At 46.2% G+C, this 21,594-nt stretch overlaps 1 protein-coding gene across 2 annotated transcripts; it reads left to right on the plus strand.

Moving 5' to 3' along the window:
* gas2l3 (growth arrest-specific 2 like 3) lies at window positions 1-20,719 on the plus strand. 2 transcript variants are annotated; one of them, XM_076150976.1, is made up of 9 exons: window positions 1-142; window positions 9,789-9,844; window positions 14,418-14,604; window positions 15,549-15,667; window positions 15,758-15,899; window positions 16,697-16,760; window positions 16,892-17,033; window positions 18,108-18,212; window positions 18,308-20,719. In XM_076150976.1, exons 2-9 carry the CDS (start codon window positions 9,821-9,823, stop codon window positions 19,667-19,669), a joined length of 2,145 nt encoding a protein of 714 aa, XP_076007091.1. In that variant the 5' UTR covers window positions 1-142; window positions 9,789-9,820; the 3' UTR covers window positions 19,670-20,719. The 2 variants fall into 2 exon arrangements, with proteins under 2 accessions (XP_076007091.1, XP_076007099.1); XM_076150984.1 differs by lacking the exon at window positions 1-142 and adding an exon at window positions 8,308-8,632.
* The last annotated feature ends 875 nt before the right edge of the window (window positions 20,720-21,594 follow it).

The raw sequence follows: 21,594 nt of genomic DNA on the forward strand, positions 1-21,594 counted from the left end.
GGAAACCAGCGGAGAACATGAGTAAGTGTGTCCGACAATTGAAGCACCCACTGAAACTCAAGGTTTCTCCCGAAACGGAAACCACTGGAATCCCAAAGAAACACCATAACTTTCTGCCTTCGGTACAGTTCCGCTGCTGCTGGTGAGTGAAAGTTTTGCTTTATCTCTAAGCAGATTTTACTGGAGAAGTTTGGGAAAGTTTCGCCTGTGTTGAGATTTTCTCCCGTTTTTCCCCCAAAAATCCATGAGGGTGCCTCGTGGAAGTTGCTCGGTTTCAAATGGCAGTGTTTAGGATAAAGTAGTGATAGTATCGACAGCTCTGCATGTAACTGAGTTGAAATAAGTGAATATACGGACTGAACAGTGAACGGTACGCTGCTATGGGAGGATGCGAGAGTTGGAACTTGATGACGTTGTTTGTTTTACGCTTTAGCATCTTCTTAAGTGGCGTTTACGTCTACCTGGGTGCTTATTAAAAATTGTTTCATTCGTGTTCAAGCAATAACATTATCCATTATCTATTTATTATACTACACGGTGCCTCGCAGCTCCCAGTGTAATATAAGAGCCGGTAATTGACATTGACAGTTTTGTGCTCACCTTAGTGTTAATGAAACATTCCATCTTAAGCAATAGGTTGATAATGAAAATTAAATAAATAATGGATAAAGTGTGTGTTGGTTCTTGTGGATGGCAGAGAGCTTGTCAGAATAATGGGTAATTGCTGTGGCTGCTAAGATTTAGTGGAAGTTGTACTGCAGTTCAGTGGCAGAAACAAGTCACTAGATAACACAAGGGTGGGGGTGCAATTCCCACTTCAGTGTAAAAATAGAAGGCACTCATGCTGCTGGGAGACATTTTGGATGAAGGCACACACTGCTTTTGTATCCCTATTGTGCCAAGACAACAACAAAGTGGGACACATGAAATATGAAGTGTCCCCAAATGTGGTGTTCCTGGTTTCCTCATAGAGGAAGAAGGATGGAGGAAAGTCCCTGCAGGTGCTTCCTGCAAAGAAATACCATTCATTCGCCCGCTGCACTTAAATCTCTTGTGATGAGTTTAAAGCAAGGTTTATTTTTGTCCTTACTGAGCTTCAGATGCAGGACAACAACAAGATCTCTTTACCTTCTTCACCATATGGCATTTTGATTCAGTCCAACAATTATTTTCACTTGATGTTTTTAAGTGAATGTGAAACGAAACTTGAACTTTATACCATCATGTATACATTTGTGTCCACCTAGAAGAATACGTTTTTACAACCCAAGTATCTGATGGATACTGGCCTGCTGACTGGTTCAGCCTCATTGTCTTTGAAGCTTTCAGTATGTGTAATGTTATGAGTTTGTGTGGTTGGGTGTTTTATGCTCTCGTACCACTACAGTGTTACTGTTTTTGCCTAGCCAGGTTTATACTTTTCCTTTACTCTGCATATTTGTAATGAAGATGGCTGACTTGCATATCCTGTGTTTGTTTGAAGAGTTGGTTGTGCATGTCCTTGGATGTGCAACTTGAATTTAAGCTACACATTCACAAGATTCCTACAAAAATTGTACAACACGTCTTATTATTGGATGATTCATTCATTGGATGGTTGGATGGCCTTGCATGCCATCTCCAGCTTAACATCTTAGTCCAACAAATGAGCTGCCTTTGTTGACAAGCTCATATTCACTGGCTAATGAGCAAATGGATACACAAACAAAATACAAATAGATAGCTAAGCCATCGTGAGTCAGACCAAACAAATTGCTTCGAAAGAGTTTGATCCCACCATCATCTGGGTTTGAAATGTATGATGATTATGATTGTCACAAGCTCATTTGACAGAATGTCTTTCAGGTTGAGACAAAGCTGACACTGCCCAGCCCTGAACCAGAGCCAGTCCTAATGAATATACATACACATGAGAAGCAATCCCAGTTCCCTCTATCTTCATAGTCACCATCTGCTTGATCTTTGGCATCAGGCCTGCCAAGTTCAGTCAGACATGCACGCACACACACACGCACGCACACGCTTAAGACAAAGGAGGCTTAATAGTTAGAAAATGCACGTGGGCACATATGGGCTGCGACGTGTGGGCACAATGGAGAGGATAATGAAATGTTGGCTTACCCCTCATGTATTTAGGGTACAGCTTACAGGGGGGCAATGCTGGAGAGTGGTTGGGACAAGGGGGTAAGTGTGTGTGTGGGGAGGGGGGGTATGCACAGGAAACAGGAATTAAGTATATTATTCCTCATTCCCTGCATGCATGTCAAAAACTTGTCACCTGGCATATTTCCTCAGAAGCTGATTAAGGAAGATGTCATGTATATTTTCAGTGTACGATAGAATCTGATTAGTACTGTTCATGCGTACAGCTAACTCTGTAGTTATATGTTGATCTCAGTGAAATGAATTGGTGTCAGGCAAACTATACTCTGATCTCAAAGTGTCTGTAAAGCCCTTTGAGACATTGTTTGTGATATTGGGCTGTACAAATAATGTTGACTTGAACTGATAGTCAATGTAATGAGATGTTCATGACTCAGTATCTCTAAAATGCCCATGATTCCCAAACACATCATCATCCATACATCATCAAAATTCAAGTTCTCTCAAATCTGTGGTTGACTTTTAAACTTTATGCTGTCAGTGTCGACAACAAGGACTTCTTTTGACAATTTCTGAACAAGCTGAACTGTATTCGTCAAGCTCTCGGACCCATTAGGACCTTTTTATGTCTACTTGTGAATAAAGGGCTTATTGAGTGGTCAGCACAGCTTCAGATAAATCTCAGATGGTCATAAAAGTTAGTTGGTCCTCATCAGTGTTGCAACAGTGGTGCCTGAGATCTGCTATGATTGACAGTGGTTTTAACAGCTTCCAGTGTTTTGTTTTTAATTAAATGGAACGTTGTCAAACTGGCAAACTACTTGCTGATGTTTTGTTGTAGGGTTTGCTTTATGTGAAGTCGCACCTGGAACCAATGAGAACCTGTTGCAGTTGTCAATAATGTCCAAGGGGGGCTCTGTGTCTTATCACTCAGGCTGATTAAGGTGAAAGGTGCCTCAGTTTGTAAATCCTCACCCACTCTACCGCAACATCATCTAACACCCACACACGCTGTCAACAGGATTATTATGTAGACAAACAGGCATGGCTAATTGAACTAAGCATGGTGACCTCTCCACCATCTTCCATCTCCTTGGTCTGACCCTCCATGAAAAGTTGGGAAAGGCTGATGTGGATGTTTGGCTGCAGAGGCTTATCTGAACTGACCCTCATAAAGCCTATTACAAGGCAACAATGGGGCACCCTGTCTGGGGAAGATGATTACTGGAACGGGATGGACAAGGCAGAAGAGATTAACGCAGCAGAATTGAGATTGCACATTGAGATGTCATTCATTCATTCAAACAGTCACCCATCAGTGTAGACGAGGAGGATCACTTGATTTATTTATATGTTGACATCTATGACAACATAAAATCCCATTTTAGAGCTTTACAATTCTGAAAACTTTAGTCATCTCTCAGGACACTCTGATAACAAACCTTTCTGTCAAATGTCCTATGTCCTCATGTTGAAAAATCAAACTTTGAAAAACAGAAGGCAAGATCAACGGTCATGTATTTTTTAATTTATTTTTTTTGGTGGTCGTGTGCTCCGGTATTTCCAACGGCTGGACGCCTGTGCAGTGACTGAAGGGATGATGTCATTGCAGTTATTTGGGATGTGTGTGTGTTCAGCAGAAACGGCTCTGAGTGGGCACCATGCCAGGCCTGCTGCAGCTTAAAGGGCGCTGTGCCGCCGTGTTGGATGTGACACTCCTGACTGACTCACTCCTGGGAGCAAAGAGGGAGTTTATTAAACCAAACTCTCCTCCGGCGCCATCGGTGAAGTCGGTTAGTGTGAAGTGGTAAAGGTAGAAGCGGCGAACAGCTTGTGGGCCAGGCTGTAGATCCACTTAGTTACTTTTCTTTAGAATCAACTAACTTACTTAGTCATCTGTGGCCCAGCTGGGACAGAAGGCTGAGATAATAAACGTGCCACTGAGTTCAAATAGACACTTTTTAAATGTAGGTCGCTGCGACTCTTGAGCCCTGGTTTCAAAAACAATTGTAGCATGATTAAGGTCAACACATGTTGTACTTTAGCCTTTAAACTAGCTCACGTGACGTGTCGCCTGGAAGCTCACACAGCAAAATTCTAAACTCCTAATTAGCAAGGTCTAATTAGCAGGTTTATTGAAAGATATGATTTGATTATTGATTAAAATTGGAAGTTTAGGGCATGGCCCAGGGAAGAACTCATGAGATTTGTCATTTTCTTAAGTATAGTCAGAGGTTTTTAGAAGATACAACTTTGAAAAGGTTTAATAAATGGCTGATGGTGTCTTCCGTTTGTGGCGATGTTGACTCATGTAGATGTCAGCGGCCATGTTGGCTCAGGTGCAAAACCTGAGGTGCAGCTGCAAGGCGATTCTCGCTGTCGTGGACTCGGTTAACTTTACATGCACTCTTCTACCAGCCAAAGTCTTGGAAAGCTGATGCTTAAGTCGGCGCCGACAAGCTTCGACTCCCTGGAGCTGACCTGGTGGCGTGAACCAAGCTGTGGATTAGCTTTAACAAATCAAAATTGGATTGGCAGGTGGCTCCCACTTATTGGAGCCTTTAAGATGGGCTTAAAAGAAGACGGCTCCACCAAGGACAAGAGGATGGAGGCCAAGAAATGGTATGTTCAGCGTAATCCTGTTTGAAAGGGGGTGGTCTTCTACCAAGAGCAAAACCAGGATGAGCAACCTCGCACAGGCCCAGGGGGATCTGGATTCCGGAGTTGCAAAGTTTCATTGAAGCTGCTGTGATCACTTCGGAAATGGACGGGTATTTACTTTTTCATTCTCCTCCACTGAATGCATTTCCCTGTCGACACATTGCAGCCGGGCCCCATCTGCAATGAAAGGGGGAAGGCCGCACTCCATATGAAACGCTCCTCCGACAGGGTAATTAAGTCCAGACACAAAGGGCTCAGCAGGAACGAGTTTAATAGAGGAGGAGTTGGTATTCTCCGGGGGAGAAGCTGGGTCTGGCAGAACCCTTTTGGACTGCGGGGGAAGGGGAAGGGCGCAGGAGGATCTATGGCCCTGAGCTGGCCAACTGCCATTCTCCACTGTGTACATGCACAAGTTGGATATTATCCAGTCATTTGGAAGTTCAAAGAAAAACCTCAAACTGTCCAAGAACAAAAAGACAGAATGTGAAGTTGTTTTTGTCACGTCCACCTCCTTTCACACTCTCAGTGGTTATTACTCATCCCCATTCTAAGGGCTTGATCCTCTCAATCTAGAACCTTCTCAGATTTTGCACCAATAATGCTTGAAAGATGCTTGGAAATGCAGGAGCATCTGGGCTAGTTCCAGGCCTGAGTCAGGGTCTGTAACCCCCCCCCCCCCCAAAAAAAAAACCTGAACCACTGGATTAGGGACAGGGTTTAAGGTCTTGGCCCTTAGCAGACTTTAATAGGTGTTGGGCAGGTTGTAATATCTCCAACAAGGTGCTTATGTGTTCAGTCCTGAACAAATTTCAAGAAGGTTATGCCGTGGGCCAAGAAAGGGCAGATATAATGTGTCTGCCATTCAAAATTAATCCGTAAATGCAACTCAACTTTCCTCTGGAACAGATTTAACAGAGTGGTTGAGGTATGGGTATGTATGAGTACCTTCTAGCTTAGCTCACATGTTTCTATTTTCACACACGGTACAGCCCTGGAGCGTAAAAGCATACGGACATTGCCCCCAAATCACCTGAACATTCTGTTTGTAATTCATTGCATAATGTGTTCTCGTTTTGATTTTTTTTGCACTTCTGCATGGGTGCACATACACACGCGGCCCGGAGCGCCGCAGGCTGCATGCGTGTATGCGCCACGTGCCGTGTGTTGTGGTGAGGGAGTGTCATGGAGGTGGATGCGCTGCTCTGCTGTCTGGAATAGGACTGATCCTCTTAAATGATTACTGGCTACAGCAAGAACGAGCCTGCACGGAGAATATGCAGACGGATGTCTCCTCCCCCACCCCAGGCCTAATACACACACACACACACACACACGCCTACATACACTTGCACACCAATCTACTATACATTTATTAGACTACAGGAAAGCTCAGACTAGACTTGTCACTTTTTTATAATGACCTTTATTGCTGTTATTTCATTTGTACCCTAACAAATATCCATTGAAAGCCAATGAAGCACTCTTGGGACCAAAGATGGCCTGTCCCAAAATTCTGCTAGTTAGGAAATTTAGGACCACAATCTTGCACAGTTTGACCGTACAAACCCTGTTATTGCACTGTTGGTAGGAGGCATTTAACAAATGAACACCGACTGTGCTGTGAATTCTGCCGGCACACCTCGTAGGTTAGGGCTCCTACAGATGGGATCCTTTAGGCCACGATAATATTACACGTGACCTGAATCCACAATACTGTACACTTGCAAATGAAGCATCTGGGAATTCCTTTTGACGTCGTGCTTGAAAGCAACCTCAAATGGACTCGGTAGTTCTTGAAACAAAGCTTTTATTTCACCCCCAACAAGAAATACAGGTTAGTCAATCTAAACCAGATCAGAAAAGAGTTGAGGCTCTTTTGTGGACCAGGTTTCGGTACCTTATTCACTCACTAAACCCTTGTGGTTTCAGAGCACGTGTAACATGTAAGCCATTCAGCACGTTTCTAAAAAGGTACACATCGGTCTCTTTCAACCTGCGATAGGGAATGTGGACAGTCATCTTGATAGTTGTGGGAAAGTTGTAAAATCTCGGTTTTTGGGGTTAATGCCGAAAATCACAATGCTCACAGGAGTTATGGCTCCTTTTGTGTTCACAAACTTGACAAAATGATTTAAGTCCATTAGGGAAAAAGCTCAGCTGCATACTTAAAACTGCCAGGTGTTCTGGACACAAAATCTTGTTTGTTGGCAGAAGCAGGGAGGCGATGGTGGGGTGGGATATTGTACATGGACGTGAGAAGAGAGTCGCGATTGTCAAACGCGTTTTAATTTTCCCCAGCGACCGTTGGAGAATGTGCGTGGCAACGCTGGATGTCACAGTGTCAAGCTCTGCCCTTTTCCAGTGGGATGCTCCCAAGTTCACCGCCATAAAACATGTTTTGTGTTCAGCTCCTCTTGTTGGCTCCGATTCTCTCGCCCTCCTCTGTGGTTGACATTTGACTGCGTGAGTGGGTGCCTTTGGTCCCTACAGGCGAGCCGCGCTCTCAGGCTCTGCCAGGGCCCCAGATGCACACAACTGCGGCGCAGATCCGGAGATTTGCCCTTTGTCCTCTGGTGTGGAGCACAGCCCTCAGAGAGTGCCTGTGCGCTGAATAAAGGCAGGCCCATTAGGGATCGTTCCTCTCATGAAATCCCAAATGTCATCATTCTGTCACCATTTTCCTTTTTGCAGCCATGAGCATTTTTGCAAACAAAGCTTTTCCTCATCTGTATTTCATGTCCTGACCTTCTCAAACAGTAAGGAATTTTGTGTTTTTCACTTAGACTTGTCATCTCAGCAGGGTTTTGCCATTACATGCTTTAAACAGCACGAATGGGGCGTTGCTTTGTTTCACTGTTTGCAGATGTGGCTTTACAGGCAAAGTGGAGTAGCATCTTCAGTTTTGCTCTTCTTCTCCCATACGACATCTAATGCAGTGTCCCAAAAGTAGTGTTTCCAAAACTGGAGGATGGCCAAGGTACTAGTTGTTTACTTTTCAGGCTACAAGCTTGACTGCTGCATTGTGTTGTATCAACACTTAAGTCACTCTTGCACAACAGCTGCACAGATAAACATGTGTTCATCTGATTCCATCTTGTGACCTCCTGAAGACGCCTCCTTTCTCTTCCCTCGCTTTCTTGCAATGTTTGCGTCCGAGGCCGTTGGGAGGAACTCGGACGCAAGCGTGTATTTGGCTTTCCTGTGTTGGGATTGGCGCCTACTTTCCAATTGAGGGTTGCACTTGATGTTAAAGTCAGCTGCTGCAGTGTTTGTTTGGCTTGGATAAAGCGGGGCGCACGTGTTGAGGCAGTTTGCGATCCAAGAACATTGTGTAAGTATTGTTTGCACGCTCCCCACCCCAAAGTTTTTGCCAAGAGACAAATAGGGGAGGGAGGTGGGGGAGGAAAGAAAGGAAATACTAGTAACTCGCCACCTCTGTCACATCAGAGCTTGCTTGGGGAGTTCCTGGTTTGGTTGCTGGCTCAGATGAGAAGGTGTGTGTGTGTGTGTGTGTGTGTGGCTCACTAACAAAACAATGGGGGCTTTGTGTGAGGGTCCCGCCGTGACAGGATTGTTGGGAGGGAGCACAGGGTGGTCAGGGCTTAGCGAAGCGTAGCCTCTTCATTAGTCAGGGCTCTCTGTTTGCACCTCCTCCCATCCATCCATCCTCCCACTCTCCCTCCCTCCCTGTCATTCTCACACTGCCTCTCCCTCTCCGCTCACTCTTGGAAACGCAGCAGCACAAGGCGCTCCGGCCGGACAGTGCTGAGCTAAGCGTGGGTGTCCAACTCGGCAGCGGGGACGATGTTACTCCGACACTGAGGCAGAGGGTTGCCCAGTGCAGTTTTCCATCTGTTTTTGTTGTGAGGTAAGGCGTCTTCCACAGTCATCCTTCCTGTCCCGTCCTTGGCAGCTTACTTGCATCCTCTCTCCTTTTGAGCTGCAATTTTGGTGTTGGATGACTGGGCACAAGCCTTCATCACTCTCAGGCCAGCCTTCTAGCAGCTGAGGGTGGGAATTTCGTGTTTGTTTGTTGCCATAGCTGGATTTCTAAGTGAGCCTGCAGGACTTTATTTCTCTCATGTCAGTTATCTCATTCTGTGCGTGTAAGCTGTGAGAAATGTGTAAATGCTGAAGGGTACAAGTTTGTTAAAGCCTTTTCGTGTGGCTTTCAAGGACTGGATTGCGCGTGTGTGTGCGCGTCTGTCTGTGTGTGAGGGTGATGGAGGGGGGCTATTGCCTCAGCTGTGTTGACCAAATTATCAGTGTTATTAGGATCCAAATGGTTGTGATTGCATCCCCCCCATTCTCTCCCTCTTTGTCAAACACACACACACCCCCAGGGACAGTTCAGTCACGGAGGTAATCCTTAACATCCTGTGTGGGAAAGGGCAGAAAGGAACACTCGAGACTGACTCCATCACTTCCTCGTGAGAAAGTCCCGGCCGCTACAACTCCCCCGGCTTCCAGTACAAACAACGTTCCCACTGGGCTTTTTTTTTTTACCCAGAGGACCGTTGGCAGCATCCTGAGCTTTTATCTCGCTAACGCTCTTGTGTTATGCATCTATTATTCAGCCGGACTGACATTACTTCATGGATCGATGCCTCTCGACAGGATTCCAATTTATGGCCTCACAGCTACTTTGCATATCCCCCAGCTGACTCATCAAGACCGCCAACAGGATTAAAATGTATATGCCTGTGTATGCGATTAAACACTCATTACCCGGTGACAAGGAAGAGACTGGTAATGTCTCAATTCTCTCTCATATGTACGAGATGACAGCTGGGGGTGATTCTGCCCATGCCATCAGTATCCCAAGTATTTGTTGTATTTCGCAATATGGGGCAAGTCACGTTTACATGCCAGAATAAATCTTATAATGGTTTAATCTAGGTCCGTTACTCGAAGTAAGCGTACTTCCATTTATTTATTTATTCTCTGAACAGCTACATGATGGAAGTATGAGTGTATGTCGTTTGAACGCCTCTCACCAATACCTCTGTTCCCCTCTTTTCCAGAATGAAGAAGTGAATCGTCTGTGATCGCAGTCATGGCTGTGCAGGCTGGCATCCAGGTAGGCTCATCAACATCCAGTGAAGATGAACTGCATTGATCTTTTTTTGGGGGGTGGGGCAAAAAAAGACTGGCTGGGCTGTTGGTGATACAAGTATAGTTGTATAACGTGATTAAGGCAAATATGCAAGTAAGATGTACACGTGGATTGTGTGGTTTCATGCGTAATCGGAGTATAAAGACCCAAAAATGTTTCACGAACTGTAGTTCTGGTACCTGAATGGGCCCTGGTTCCTCATTACAGCACCTCCAGAGGGGCAATCGGAGCTTTTTGCATCCAAATGGTGAGTCACCAAGAATATCTGCATTCCAATTAGGGAGGAAAGCTGCCTGTCATGGATATTCAGATGGAATAACATGCTGCAGACATCTGCGTCCCACCCAACAACTGCACTGAGCCCACCTGTGATCCGGCATGCCGTCTTGTTGTCATTGTGCATATCTGACGTTCCTTAGCTTGGACCCCGAGGAGTTTCTTGGTACATTTTTATGGGGGAGTGGGTGGAATGTGCAACACTTTTCCCATCCCCTCCCAGCAACGCGGTGTCACCCGCCCAAACCCAAAACAACAAATGTATCGGGTTACAGATTTGTCATATGGCAGCGCCTCGTCGGGCTTTCTCTGTCATCGGTTTCGGAAAGTCCTGGCTCGCCTCGATCTTCTTGGATCGTGGTAATGCAAAATATGCATCCGAGTGCTGTGTGCACAACATTTGGCACCAAAGCTCTCCGAGTGCCAATGTGTTGACGAGGCTGTGAAGAGCCTCTGTGGAGATGATTAGCTGTGGTTGGATGCTGTAACTTCAGACGCTGACTGAAGACAGAGATCATGTTCATAGCATGTTTGTGATTATATAGATTTATGTGAACGAGTCTCTTACCGTACGTGTTTGCAATCTAGTTACTTTAGCTAAGCCTTGCATCTTTATTCCACACAGTTCAATGACAAACACCACAGAAAACAACAACAACTGCTGCTGGGCTGACAATAAATTGGCAGCAATCCAACACTTGGAATGAGAGATGTCACATTTTACAGATTGCTCTGAACTTCACACTCGGTTTAGAAAAACACAGATGTGTCTAACTTCAGCTTTCTGCATCACTGATCTTAGTGTAAAATCTCTCTTTTGACAGAAAATATTGAGTCACATTTTGCTTCCAAAGCGAGATGCATGTCTCAGCCACACTGTGGGAAATGAAATGTAAATGAAAGCCATGTAAACATAAGAGGGTACAGAGTTATCCTGTAGCAGCAAATCCACTATGTAAAATAATATTTTGGTAGTAAAGTGGAACTCTATTTGGGAAACAAAGTCTGTTTATTCCAGGGTATTGCTGTGACGTGCAGCGTGTTGGTACTGATCCATGTGGTACTGTAGTGATGCTGCAGAGGCTGTTACCGTGTTCAGCCGAGAGCCTCAGTGACCGTGGAGAAGACGGTCACGTTTTGATAACCGCTTTGTTCACCCATGCTCGCAATGTATGCAGTCATGGAAGTATAAGTGACATATGTGCATATTTCTATATGCAACGATGCAACATAAACACCTGCTTAGTTGGGACATATCTGCATATCTGTGGTTGCATCGGTGACATCGTTAGACACTGAGTAGTAAGAAATGAGCAGTGATGGATCCCATGGCCGCACAGAAGACGGGTGATAGATACACAAACTCCCGCGTATTCTCTTGTCTCATGAACCCTTTGGCTGGATTCTCAAAGATCTTTGTTGACATTCCCAGTATTCTTAATTTTTAAAAACATTTACTATACTACAAGGCTATGTCTTTTTAAATTAATGAAAAATATACCCAACAGTAAAACAAGCAAATACAATGACCAAGCAGCTCTTTCAGTTTGTTCAAAAGGAACCACAACCTCCTCGCTTCAGTCTATACAAACCAAACCGCTCTGGGCATTGCTATACTCCCAGGAGGTCAAAGTTCAACAACAGCCCCAGCCATGGGAATTTCAGAGGAAGTGGGGTTTGCTTAAGTAATAGCAAATATCATATGATTCATCTCATTAGATCTAAACCTACTTCTCATGACATAAGACCCGCTTCATCATTTTAGTACTGTTTTCTAGTTTGTTTCACAGTTGCTAAAAGTTGCTTCAGTTGTGTAACAAACAAGCACACTACGCTTCGGAATCTCAACAGTATAGTAGTTTGCATTGTTTAGCTGGATTACCTAATGAGTTTAGGTAAGAAAAGGTCTTGGCTCTCTGCGTTCTTCCAATTAAACCCTGAATGCTCGGTGTGAGCATGCATCTAGTGAGCTTGGAGTGTGTGGTTGGCTAATCCCGCACGGTATGGGGATCTAGTCTAATCAGTACATGTTTACGTTACCCTGAACAGTTGCACTACGATGCCTTATTTCCGAATTAGCCGGATCACAACAACACGTCTATTTATCCACTTCCAGCTAAGTGCCATCAGCAGTTTGCCCCGCTGAACTGCATTATGTAATAGGTGCGAGTGTGTGTGAGCATCTGTGTGTGCGGTGGTGGGTTTCATCTCTCCTTTGATGTCGGGTACATCGAGTCATTAGTAATAACTTGTGTCTCCCCCCACATCCATCTCTGCCCTCTTTATCTTCTCTTCCACTCTCTCTGCTTTTTTTTTACCCTTCCCCCACTTTCTTTGGGTTCAAAGGTCACCCTGATGGGCTCATGGTGGGGAGAGAACAGCCCCCAAAAGGCAATGAAGTCAGTTTTTTTTTCTTTGCCTTGTTTCTGCACTCGTATCTAACATCCACACAGTGCCTGGTGATATGAAATACAAGCATGTCCGTGTTGTGTGTACAAACTCCAAACTAAAGTGTTGGGCTTTCTCTCTTCTGAGTATAAACTGGTTTTAAACAAAGGCGCAATCTTGGAACACACATTTAATTTGTGTGGGCTTGTGATGACGTCCCCAAAGACACATGTACATACAGTTGGTCCTGCGGTGGTTCATAAAGCTGTAAACATGGACACCAACACATTAAACGGCCTCTCTGTTTTCGTGCTTTGACGCCTGTAGGTTTCCTGCTTGTCAAGATGGAATGCGATTAATGGCAAGGCAAACAGCAATCTGCCTTGTTTGAAGCACAATAACCCCTTCATCTCCACAGACACCATGTCCAATTGTTGCTCGATGACATCCGATGGACGCAAGGATTAAAGTCTGTATGTGAAACAGATGTCATGGGGGGGGTTGGGTTGGTCGGGGTCATGCAAGTCATCCAAAAGTGTGTTATGTAACGTCTGGACGACCCGCACTGTACATCTGCTGCTGTTTCCAGAGAGATTACTCCTCCTATTGTCTTTAGGCAAATAGTTTAACAAATGGCACGAGAGCTTGTAAAGCTGATTTAGGATTTCTATGAAGACGCATCTGAGTTATGTTTACTTTTATGACTAGCTCCACATTTCGGTTTATTTGACCAAACATTTGCCTCGCCCAACATTTTCTGTAAGAGTTTTGTGTTTGTGTCTTGGGACTGTATAAACAAGCGGGCTAAGGCGAAACAGGGTGGTTTTCTCTCTTTTGAATCACAGATTTTGTCAATTGAGAATGAGGAGGTGAAGTGTGAGAGAAGGGAGGGAGTGGGGTGGGGGGTGATGGAAGAGATGGATGTGATGGGACTTCGATGTCTCACGCAGGAATCAGCAGTCGCTCCAGGCACTGCCACGCAAATTCAGCTGTGAACTAGATCCCCGTTTCAGCAATCGGCTGTGAGAAAGACGGCAAAGGAGGCAAAACAAAATGTTGCACAGAAAGAATAATCAAGCATGTGAAGATGTAATATCACGGGGTTAGACAGTGAAAGCCGTAGCTGTATGTTGGAGTGCAGTGGAGGCGGCAAACCATGCAACCGAGTGTTCTGAGCTCCAACAGAGCGTGGAAGTGAATTGTAGTGTGACGGCGTCCCTGGCACTGTGGGATGGCTCACACAGATTCCTCTGAATGAAAGGCTTGAGCAGCAATGTGTGACAGCGCTGTGGTGCTGGATGGTGGAGACAGTGACTGAACCTTTATTCAGGGATTGGAAGGATCCATGTGGTGTTTACAGAAAGCGTTTATACATCAAATGATCCATTCCTGGATTATTCTTCTTCTTCTGGTGTACTTTCATCGTCGTGTCTGCACTTAAAACCAAGTGCTGTGCCATGAACGGTGTCGAGAAGCGCAGTGAAAGTTTGTGCCGATATCCGTGAGAACCTGCACTCCTAACTGTGTCTGAAAAGGTTTGGGAAAGTATGGAAAAGTGAACAAGACCTTCAACTGTACAAGAGCACTCTGAATGAGTCGGTCCATTGAATGTTGTGCTATGTATTGTAATAAAGTGGATTCTGCTGGAGCAGTGAATGAGTGGGCAGTGCTTGGGTCAGATTAGGCTTCTTTCAATCTAATTAACAACATTCTGCCAAGCTTAGCGGCTGTTTTTCTCTGTATAATCCTTTGAGTTATGCGACAACATTTACTTCAAATCCCTGATTGAGTCCCTGTCTGACTTAGTTTGTGCCCAAGCCGATGGGAATCAAGCGAGCTCTGTCTCATTTCCCCTCCCTCATCTCTTCTCCAGGTGTGGTCGGGTGAGAAGTTTGACGCCCCCCTGCTGAGCCCCAGGAGCCCCCGCAGCCCGTTGGCACAGCGACACGGCCCCGGCCTGGCAGATGTCTTCCAGTACGACCAGTGGCTGGCAGTGCGGCACGAGGCCACCCTGTTCCCCATGCAGGAGGACCTGGCCATCTGGCTGACCGGGATGCTGGGTAAGCAGTGCGCCATGAGTTGGCTTCTTGAGCTCCTTTTTTCCAATTTGATTCCCCAAAATGCTGTGTGAAGAAATGGAGCCGACTCCATTTGACTTGGTTCCTAATTCACTTCCCTAACCAGCCCAGATCACCAGGCTCTCACTTCACATGCGTCATTTAAAGCAACTTGAACGGATTTACACAAAGCTGGAAGCGTCCTAACCTGTGCACGAAGCAACACTCGGCTGTTGCACGCCAACACAGTTTCCCCCTTGAGGCCAGGAAACTACTGGAGCGCAATTGACACGGGTCCTCGGCCATAATTGGATTTAAACGCTGCCGTTTTCAAATGGGCCCCGAGTAAACCACAGGAACGGGAGTGGAAGAAAATCCCTCATTGCCGTCATAGTGTCATCTATTGTCCCTCACAATACAATGAGGCAGTGACAGGCATGAGGAAACTGAAGCTGACTGGAAACGACCTCCATTGTTGACTGGTGAAACTACTTTTTTATTGATTTTTTTTGAGAGTCAGACGTTGAAAGGCGCGGGCAAGGTCACTGGGACGGCCACTGTACTGACCTGCGTCTTATATGATAGGTGGCAACCGTTTGACTGATTGGATCATCAAACACCCCCCGCCGGCCTCGAGACACCGCAGAAACAGGTGGCGTGCTGCGGATAAAGTTTCTGGCCTCGGGGGCTCGGCTGTAACCGTGTGGAAAATATACACTTTTGTGGAGCGATCTTTGTCACTTAGAGTTACGGCCTTTTGTTTGTTTTATCCACCCTGCGAAACCAGTTTGACTCACCGGCTTTTGTTTCCAAAATGGGGTGCTGGGACGTGAAATTCCAGGCTTTCTTTTTTGAAAGATTCACCACAACAAAAGAAACTATAGAAGGGTGGAAAAAATGATAGTATTGCTTTGGTTTTATTGTGTATTTGTCTTTGCCGTTTCCAGGGGAGGAGGTGAGAGCAGAGTTCTTCATGGAGGAGCTGAACAGCGGCGTGAAGCTGTGCCAGCTCGTCGGTGTGCTGCAGACGAAGGTGGCGCAGAGCTGCCCCACCGCCCCCGGCAAGGTGAGTCGCGTTGGCAGCGGGATGAAAAACTGACCGGGATGCTCACAGTGGCGCCAATCCGTTCACCGCTGCGCTTTGTTCCTTTGGCAGCTGTTTCCCATGAGGAAGGTCGCCTGTAAGCGGGATGCCTCTCCAGGTTCCTTCTTCGCCCGCGACAACACGGCCAACTTCCTGGCCTGGTGTCGTCTGATCGGCGTGGAGGAGACCTACCTGTTTGAGTCTGAGGGCCTCGGTAAGTGCGTCAGGGGAAAACGGATAGAGGAGTGTGATAGAGGCTTTCTTGTTATTGTGTGATTATGATGTTCGGATGAAATAAAAGGGATCGTTTCTTGTGATTGTACAAATTCTCTAACTTTTGGCTTCATAATTTTTTTCCCCCTTTGTTTCAATGCTCGGGTTTTCAAATCTCCTATTTTTGAGATTTAATTCATGAAACACATTAGAAATATTGAGATCCAGTAATGAAAATGAAAACATTGAACTTTGTAGATTTCCCCATTAAATTGTTATTTCTCAGAACTGCAAAATCTGTTGTCCCTCCTGTTAATGTGCAACAGCTCAACTTGGCAGAGAATCTAGGACACAGCCAGGACTGTGAATCCACGTCCGGAACAGATTTGACCCCTGAGCTGTCGGCACTGAGGATTTTGTTTGTTTTTGTCTGTTTGTTTTCGGCCTCGCACAAACTCAATGGCACAGATTTGTTACTTGAAAACAGGCTGCAAGGACGCACATGGTAACTCATTAAAGGAAATCCTAAATGTGCTTAAACTATCAACAAGTTCATGTTGGGTTCATACAAATAAGCAAAACGGGGACAGAGCAGGGACAGCTTAGTCCTAGTGCGTGCTTCCATTTTGATCCGCTGGAATTTAGCAATTACAACGGCTTTTGATTAGGAGAATGATGCAAAGGCCAATGCAGGATGTGGCACAACACCCAGCCCAAGTAGAGTGAATGGGATATTGACCTTTTATATATTGATATTTGATGATGGTTGATGTTAACTTGTTCTGTTCTTCCCTTTAGTGCTGCACAAGGAGCCGCGGCAGGTTTGCCTCTGTCTGCTGGAGATCGGCCGCATCGTCTCAAAGTGAGTTTTCGAAGTTGAAACCCGGGTCCAAACTGCATCAGATCGATACTTCCCCCGCAAAAAGACCTTTATCAGTTCTCCAAACTGATAAGAAAGCCAAACTCAGCCGCATGTCTCTGTGTGGTCCTCAGGTACGGCGTGGAGCCCCCTGTGCTGGTGAAACTGGAGAAGGAGATCGAGCTGGAGGAGACCCTGCTGATGACCGAGGAGCCGCCTAAAGCCGTCAAAACCTTCAGTGTCTGCTGCCAGCACGGCGGCCTCTTCCAGCCTGGGGTGGGTTCACACAGACGCTTTGATTCTTTTTCTGAACTCCGATGTCACACGTTCCCATGTCATCACCTCAGATATGGAATGGCTACGGCGGATTTGGTACAGCCTGGATGGCACAGGAGGTGTGTGTGTGTGTGTGTGTGTGTGTGTGTGTGTGTGTGTGTGTGTGTGTGTGTGTGTGTGTGTGTGTGTGTGTGTGTGTGTGTGTGTGTGTGTGTGTGTGTGTGTGTGTGTGTGTGTGTGTGTGTGTGTGTGTGTGTGTGTGTGTGTGTGTGTGTGTGTGTGTGTGTGTGTGTGTGTGTGTGTGTGTGTGTGTGTGTGTGTGTGTGTGTGTGTGTGTGTGTGTGTGTGTGTGTGTGTGTGTGTGTGTGTGTGTGTGTGTGTGTGTGTGTGTGTGTGTGTGTGTGTGTGTGTGTGTGTGTCAGTCACAGGGTGCATGTCACAGGGTGCATGACGCAGCATTGGCCGCCCACGTGACGCTCCTGTGACTGTTTTTGCAGATGTGGCCCTGGGGCTACAGATGTGTGACATGGTAGAGCTACAGTGCAAGTCCACACTGCAATGAACTGGCTGCTGCAGTACCACAACACTGCCAGGGTTTGGGCTCATAGTCCCACAGGAGCCAATCATGCTACAGATGAACACACACATTGAAGCAGATGAGAGCGTCTGATTTGCTCTGTCCTCATCACATTCAATCAGCAGTGCAATTATTTCATTTGATTTGAAATTCTCTATCCCGCCTAAAGCTTTGTCCTTAATTTTAGCATTTTCCAGCACAAAGTATTGTTCTGTTGAGACGGATCAATCTCATTTTGAAAAGTGTATTCTTCTCTTTCCTGCCTCTGAGGTTCCAAGGAATCTTCTCAGTTTAAAGGTTAAATAGATTCTCTCTAAAGAAACGGTAGTGGGAGCTGTCTGCAGTAGTAACGGCTCCTTCTGGCCAGAGGGTTGTTGTTGTCGTTTTATTTCTGTACAAAAAAGTGAAACAACACAATATTTCTTCCACGAGTCAGCATATTTATTGAATTCAGTGGCTGTCTCCCTAATGGACCTGTGTGTTGCCCCCCCCTGTAGGAGCACGGCATGGACGACCCCCCCTGTAACTGCTCCAACAGAGTCTCTATAGAGTACCTGTCTGAGGGACGCTACAGACTGGGAGACAAAACCATCTTCATCCGGGTGAGACACGCAAGCTGACTCCCAATATTCAATCCTTTTTTGTGTCAGATATCACACTTGACTGTAATGAGTCCTAACGCCTCCCGTGTCTGCAGATGCTTCATGGTAAACACGTGATGGTTCGTGTGGGGGGGGGCTGGGACACTCTGAGGGGCTTCCTGATGAAGTACGACCCCCTGCGAGTTCTGCAGTTCACCACCCTGGAGCAGAAAATCCTGGCGTTTCAGAAAGGCCCCCCTGGTGTGGGTGGTCTCCATGGCAACACGGCGCCCATACCCCCCCCTGACATGGACCCCCTGGCGGCCGTCAACAAGCTCATCTCCCCCTCTTCCTCTTCGTCTGCCTCCACCTCTTCTTCGTCTATGTCTACCTCCGGCTCCACCTGTAAGCCTTCGTCTGTGGCCGCCGCAGGTCAGACGTGTCGGTCCTACACCGCCTCGCCAGCCTGCACGCCCACGTTGCCCAGAAAAGGGTCTGCAGCGCCCAGGAAGAACCTCCAGGCGGCACCTTCCTCTCCAAGGAAGCCCACCCAGCTCCCCCTGCCCGTGGCAAACAGAGGCTCCTCCTCCGTGCCCACCACGCCCGTGGGAAGCTCCTCTAAGCAGTTGCCCAGTCCAGTCCAGCACCGAGCTCTGACTCCAACCACAGCTCCGCCCTCAGCCATCCCAGTTCCTGGCTTCACCCCCAAACTAAAGCTCAGACCGTCTCCACGCGCCGCCCCCTCCCAACCCAGGAGTCCGGTTTGCCCTGAGCCGTCTTGCAAGTGCCCCAAACCGTCCAGCCCCACCTCCGCAACCCTGCCCCGCCCCGCCACTGCCCCTGTGCGGGCCCCGACCCCGAAAGATGGCCGGCCGCCATCTAGTGCCAGCCAGCGCTCTCGCCTCGCACAGCGCCGTCCCGGTTCCCCCGCCTCACGTCTTCGCCTAGAGGCGTCCCGGCGGGCGCGCGCAGCCACGCGGGCAGTGGTCACGCCGGCTACCAAAACGGTGACGGCCAGTCAACAGGCTCGAACGCCAAACCCCAGCACACGGACAATCTGCCCGGCTCCACCAAAACCTGTCGTCTCGCTGCCGAAGGGCAAAGAGGCCGCAGCCAAAGCCAAGGTGCCGGTCCTCACCAAGGCCACTGCTGTCCCTGCACGGGGCGCTGCTGCCCCCAGGCAGGTCCCGGCGGGCAACACAGGCTCCTCTGTCACCAGCAAACCCAACCTAAAAGCGCCGGCCGCCACCCAGAAGCCGAGCCGAAGGCCAGTGGCCGCCACCAAGACCGCAAATCCCGAGAAGGGGACTCTAAAACCTGAACCGACGCAGAAACAAGCCCTAGCTCCTCACAAAACCAGCCCCAACGTCAAAGTTGTTGCGAGCGAGACAAGCGGCGGTAAAAAGACGCCCCTCGCCAAGGCTAAGAGCGAGGACGCTTACTTTGAAATGAACAATAAGAGGAGACCGAAGACATAGCGCACACAGCTTCTGCTATAAGACCAGCGTTAGTTGGAGCACAAACACACAAATATTGTCACTAATCCTCATATAATGTGTCTCATTCCAAGTGTTTTTGTCCATAAATGTGTTTTTGTTTGTTATTTAATAGTCTTTTAATACCTCTTCTATAAGGGTCAAAGATGTTATGTTTGTGTGTCTCGTCTTTGTGATGAACTAACGTTTACAATTCCGCCATCTCATGTGGCATTTACACGTCGAGCCTTGCAGTGTACATGACGTCTGAACCGGAAGGAGGAAGGAGAGCAACTCTTTAACAGGAGGGTTTATAAAGTTTGACGTTACACTAGCTGACAGGACGCAGCCTTGTCTTGGCAAAAGAAGTCGTTCTGCAGGAAGAAGTAGCTTTCTGTCCTGGTACCAAAGTTGTGACACAACTGGAACACATCTGTTTCTGTGTAATACCTCCAATTGGACTGATTGTCCATTGGTGGGTAATTGCATATCTTTGTATAAACGATATCTGGGAGGAGGTTTGGTCCCCATGGTGCCGGGCGAAGCGTCATCTGGAGCGGCCCCTCCCTCATGTGCCTTCATCAGAAATCTTTGTTCCTGAGCGGCATTAGAATGTACTACAGTAGATCTTCAGGGGGGGTGAACTCTTTTTACTGATCTAAATTGCACAGTGTGTAACGAGCACTTGTGAGTTGCAGATGAGCTACTACTGATCAAACGCTTTGTATGTTTTAACGGGAAACACGCAAATCATTTTAGAGCGGGGACTTTGTGTCATAGACGTGTTTTTATATGGTTTGTACTTTTTGTGCTTGTTAAAAATTCAAATTTTCTATGTGGTGTTTGTGTATATGCGTGTGTGTGTGTGTGTGTAAATAGACACTATATATCTCTATGATCAGTTTTTCTTGTTTTCTTGGCACTTTACAGAAACTGTGTGTGTGTGTGTGTGTGTGTGTGTGTCACAGTTTGAATGTTGATTCTGTTTGTCTCTTGTTCCAGCTACCTTTTGTCATTTTTGATCAATAAATGGACAAGTATTTTAAAGCATAATCAGGTTATGGTGTCTCTGTATTTATTGTTTTGTATCGTCCACAACAGGAAATTAGTTTTTGCAATAGCAAACGATAAGGCAAGGAATCTAAAAGGATAAATCTTCAATGTACAGAAAACCGGATCCACTGCTGCACTACTGTGCATACTGACTGAAAACAGAATCCCTCTCAGGCCCCCAAAAGCAGATGTCAATCCCTGTCATGCTTTTCAATCAGACTGCTGGAGTGTGCCGCCCTCTAGTGGTTTACGTTTGGTACCGTAGCTAGGTAATTGCTTTGTGACTTATGGTTCATTATTTATTTTTTTTAAAAGTCTGAAACATAGTAATACATACAAAAAAACCACAAAAAAAGTATTAAATGAAAGCCATTTAATCAAATTAAAATCAGTCTTATAAAGAGGAAATAAAATGGTTGGTAAAAAGAAGCCGGTGAGCACTGGGTCCAGATAAGTCAGCAGAAATATAGTACAGATATAATAAATAAAATGGCAATGATTTGTAATGTAGCTACAGAAACAAAGGATGTAATGGTATGATTAGCTAAAAACATTAGAACTCAAATGGAAGAGTATAAAATCAATTAGACACTGTGTAAAACAAATTGTTCCTAATGCTTTTCCACCATAGTGAATTTCCACAGTTTACTCGTTTAGTTTACATATTGTATATATTTAGTTATGTAGAATGTCTGGACCATGTGATTGAGGTTATGTCTATATTTGTTGATATTTCTCATATGAATAAATGGATGGCACATTTTTTTGTACACATTTCCACTACTGATTCTAAAGTCAACCAGATGGTGGCGCTATTGCACAATTTTGTCAACATCGGAACCTGCCACAATAAAACCAGAGGATATAACAAGAAT

Source organism: Genypterus blacodes, unplaced genomic scaffold (genome assembly GCF_046128005.1).
Source record: "Genypterus blacodes isolate CSIRO-AG114 ecotype Tasmania unplaced genomic scaffold, CSIRO-AGI_Gbla_v1 ptg000007l_1, whole genome shotgun sequence".
In the NCBI taxonomy this organism is placed as follows: domain Eukaryota; kingdom Metazoa; phylum Chordata; class Actinopteri; order Ophidiiformes; family Ophidiidae; genus Genypterus; species Genypterus blacodes.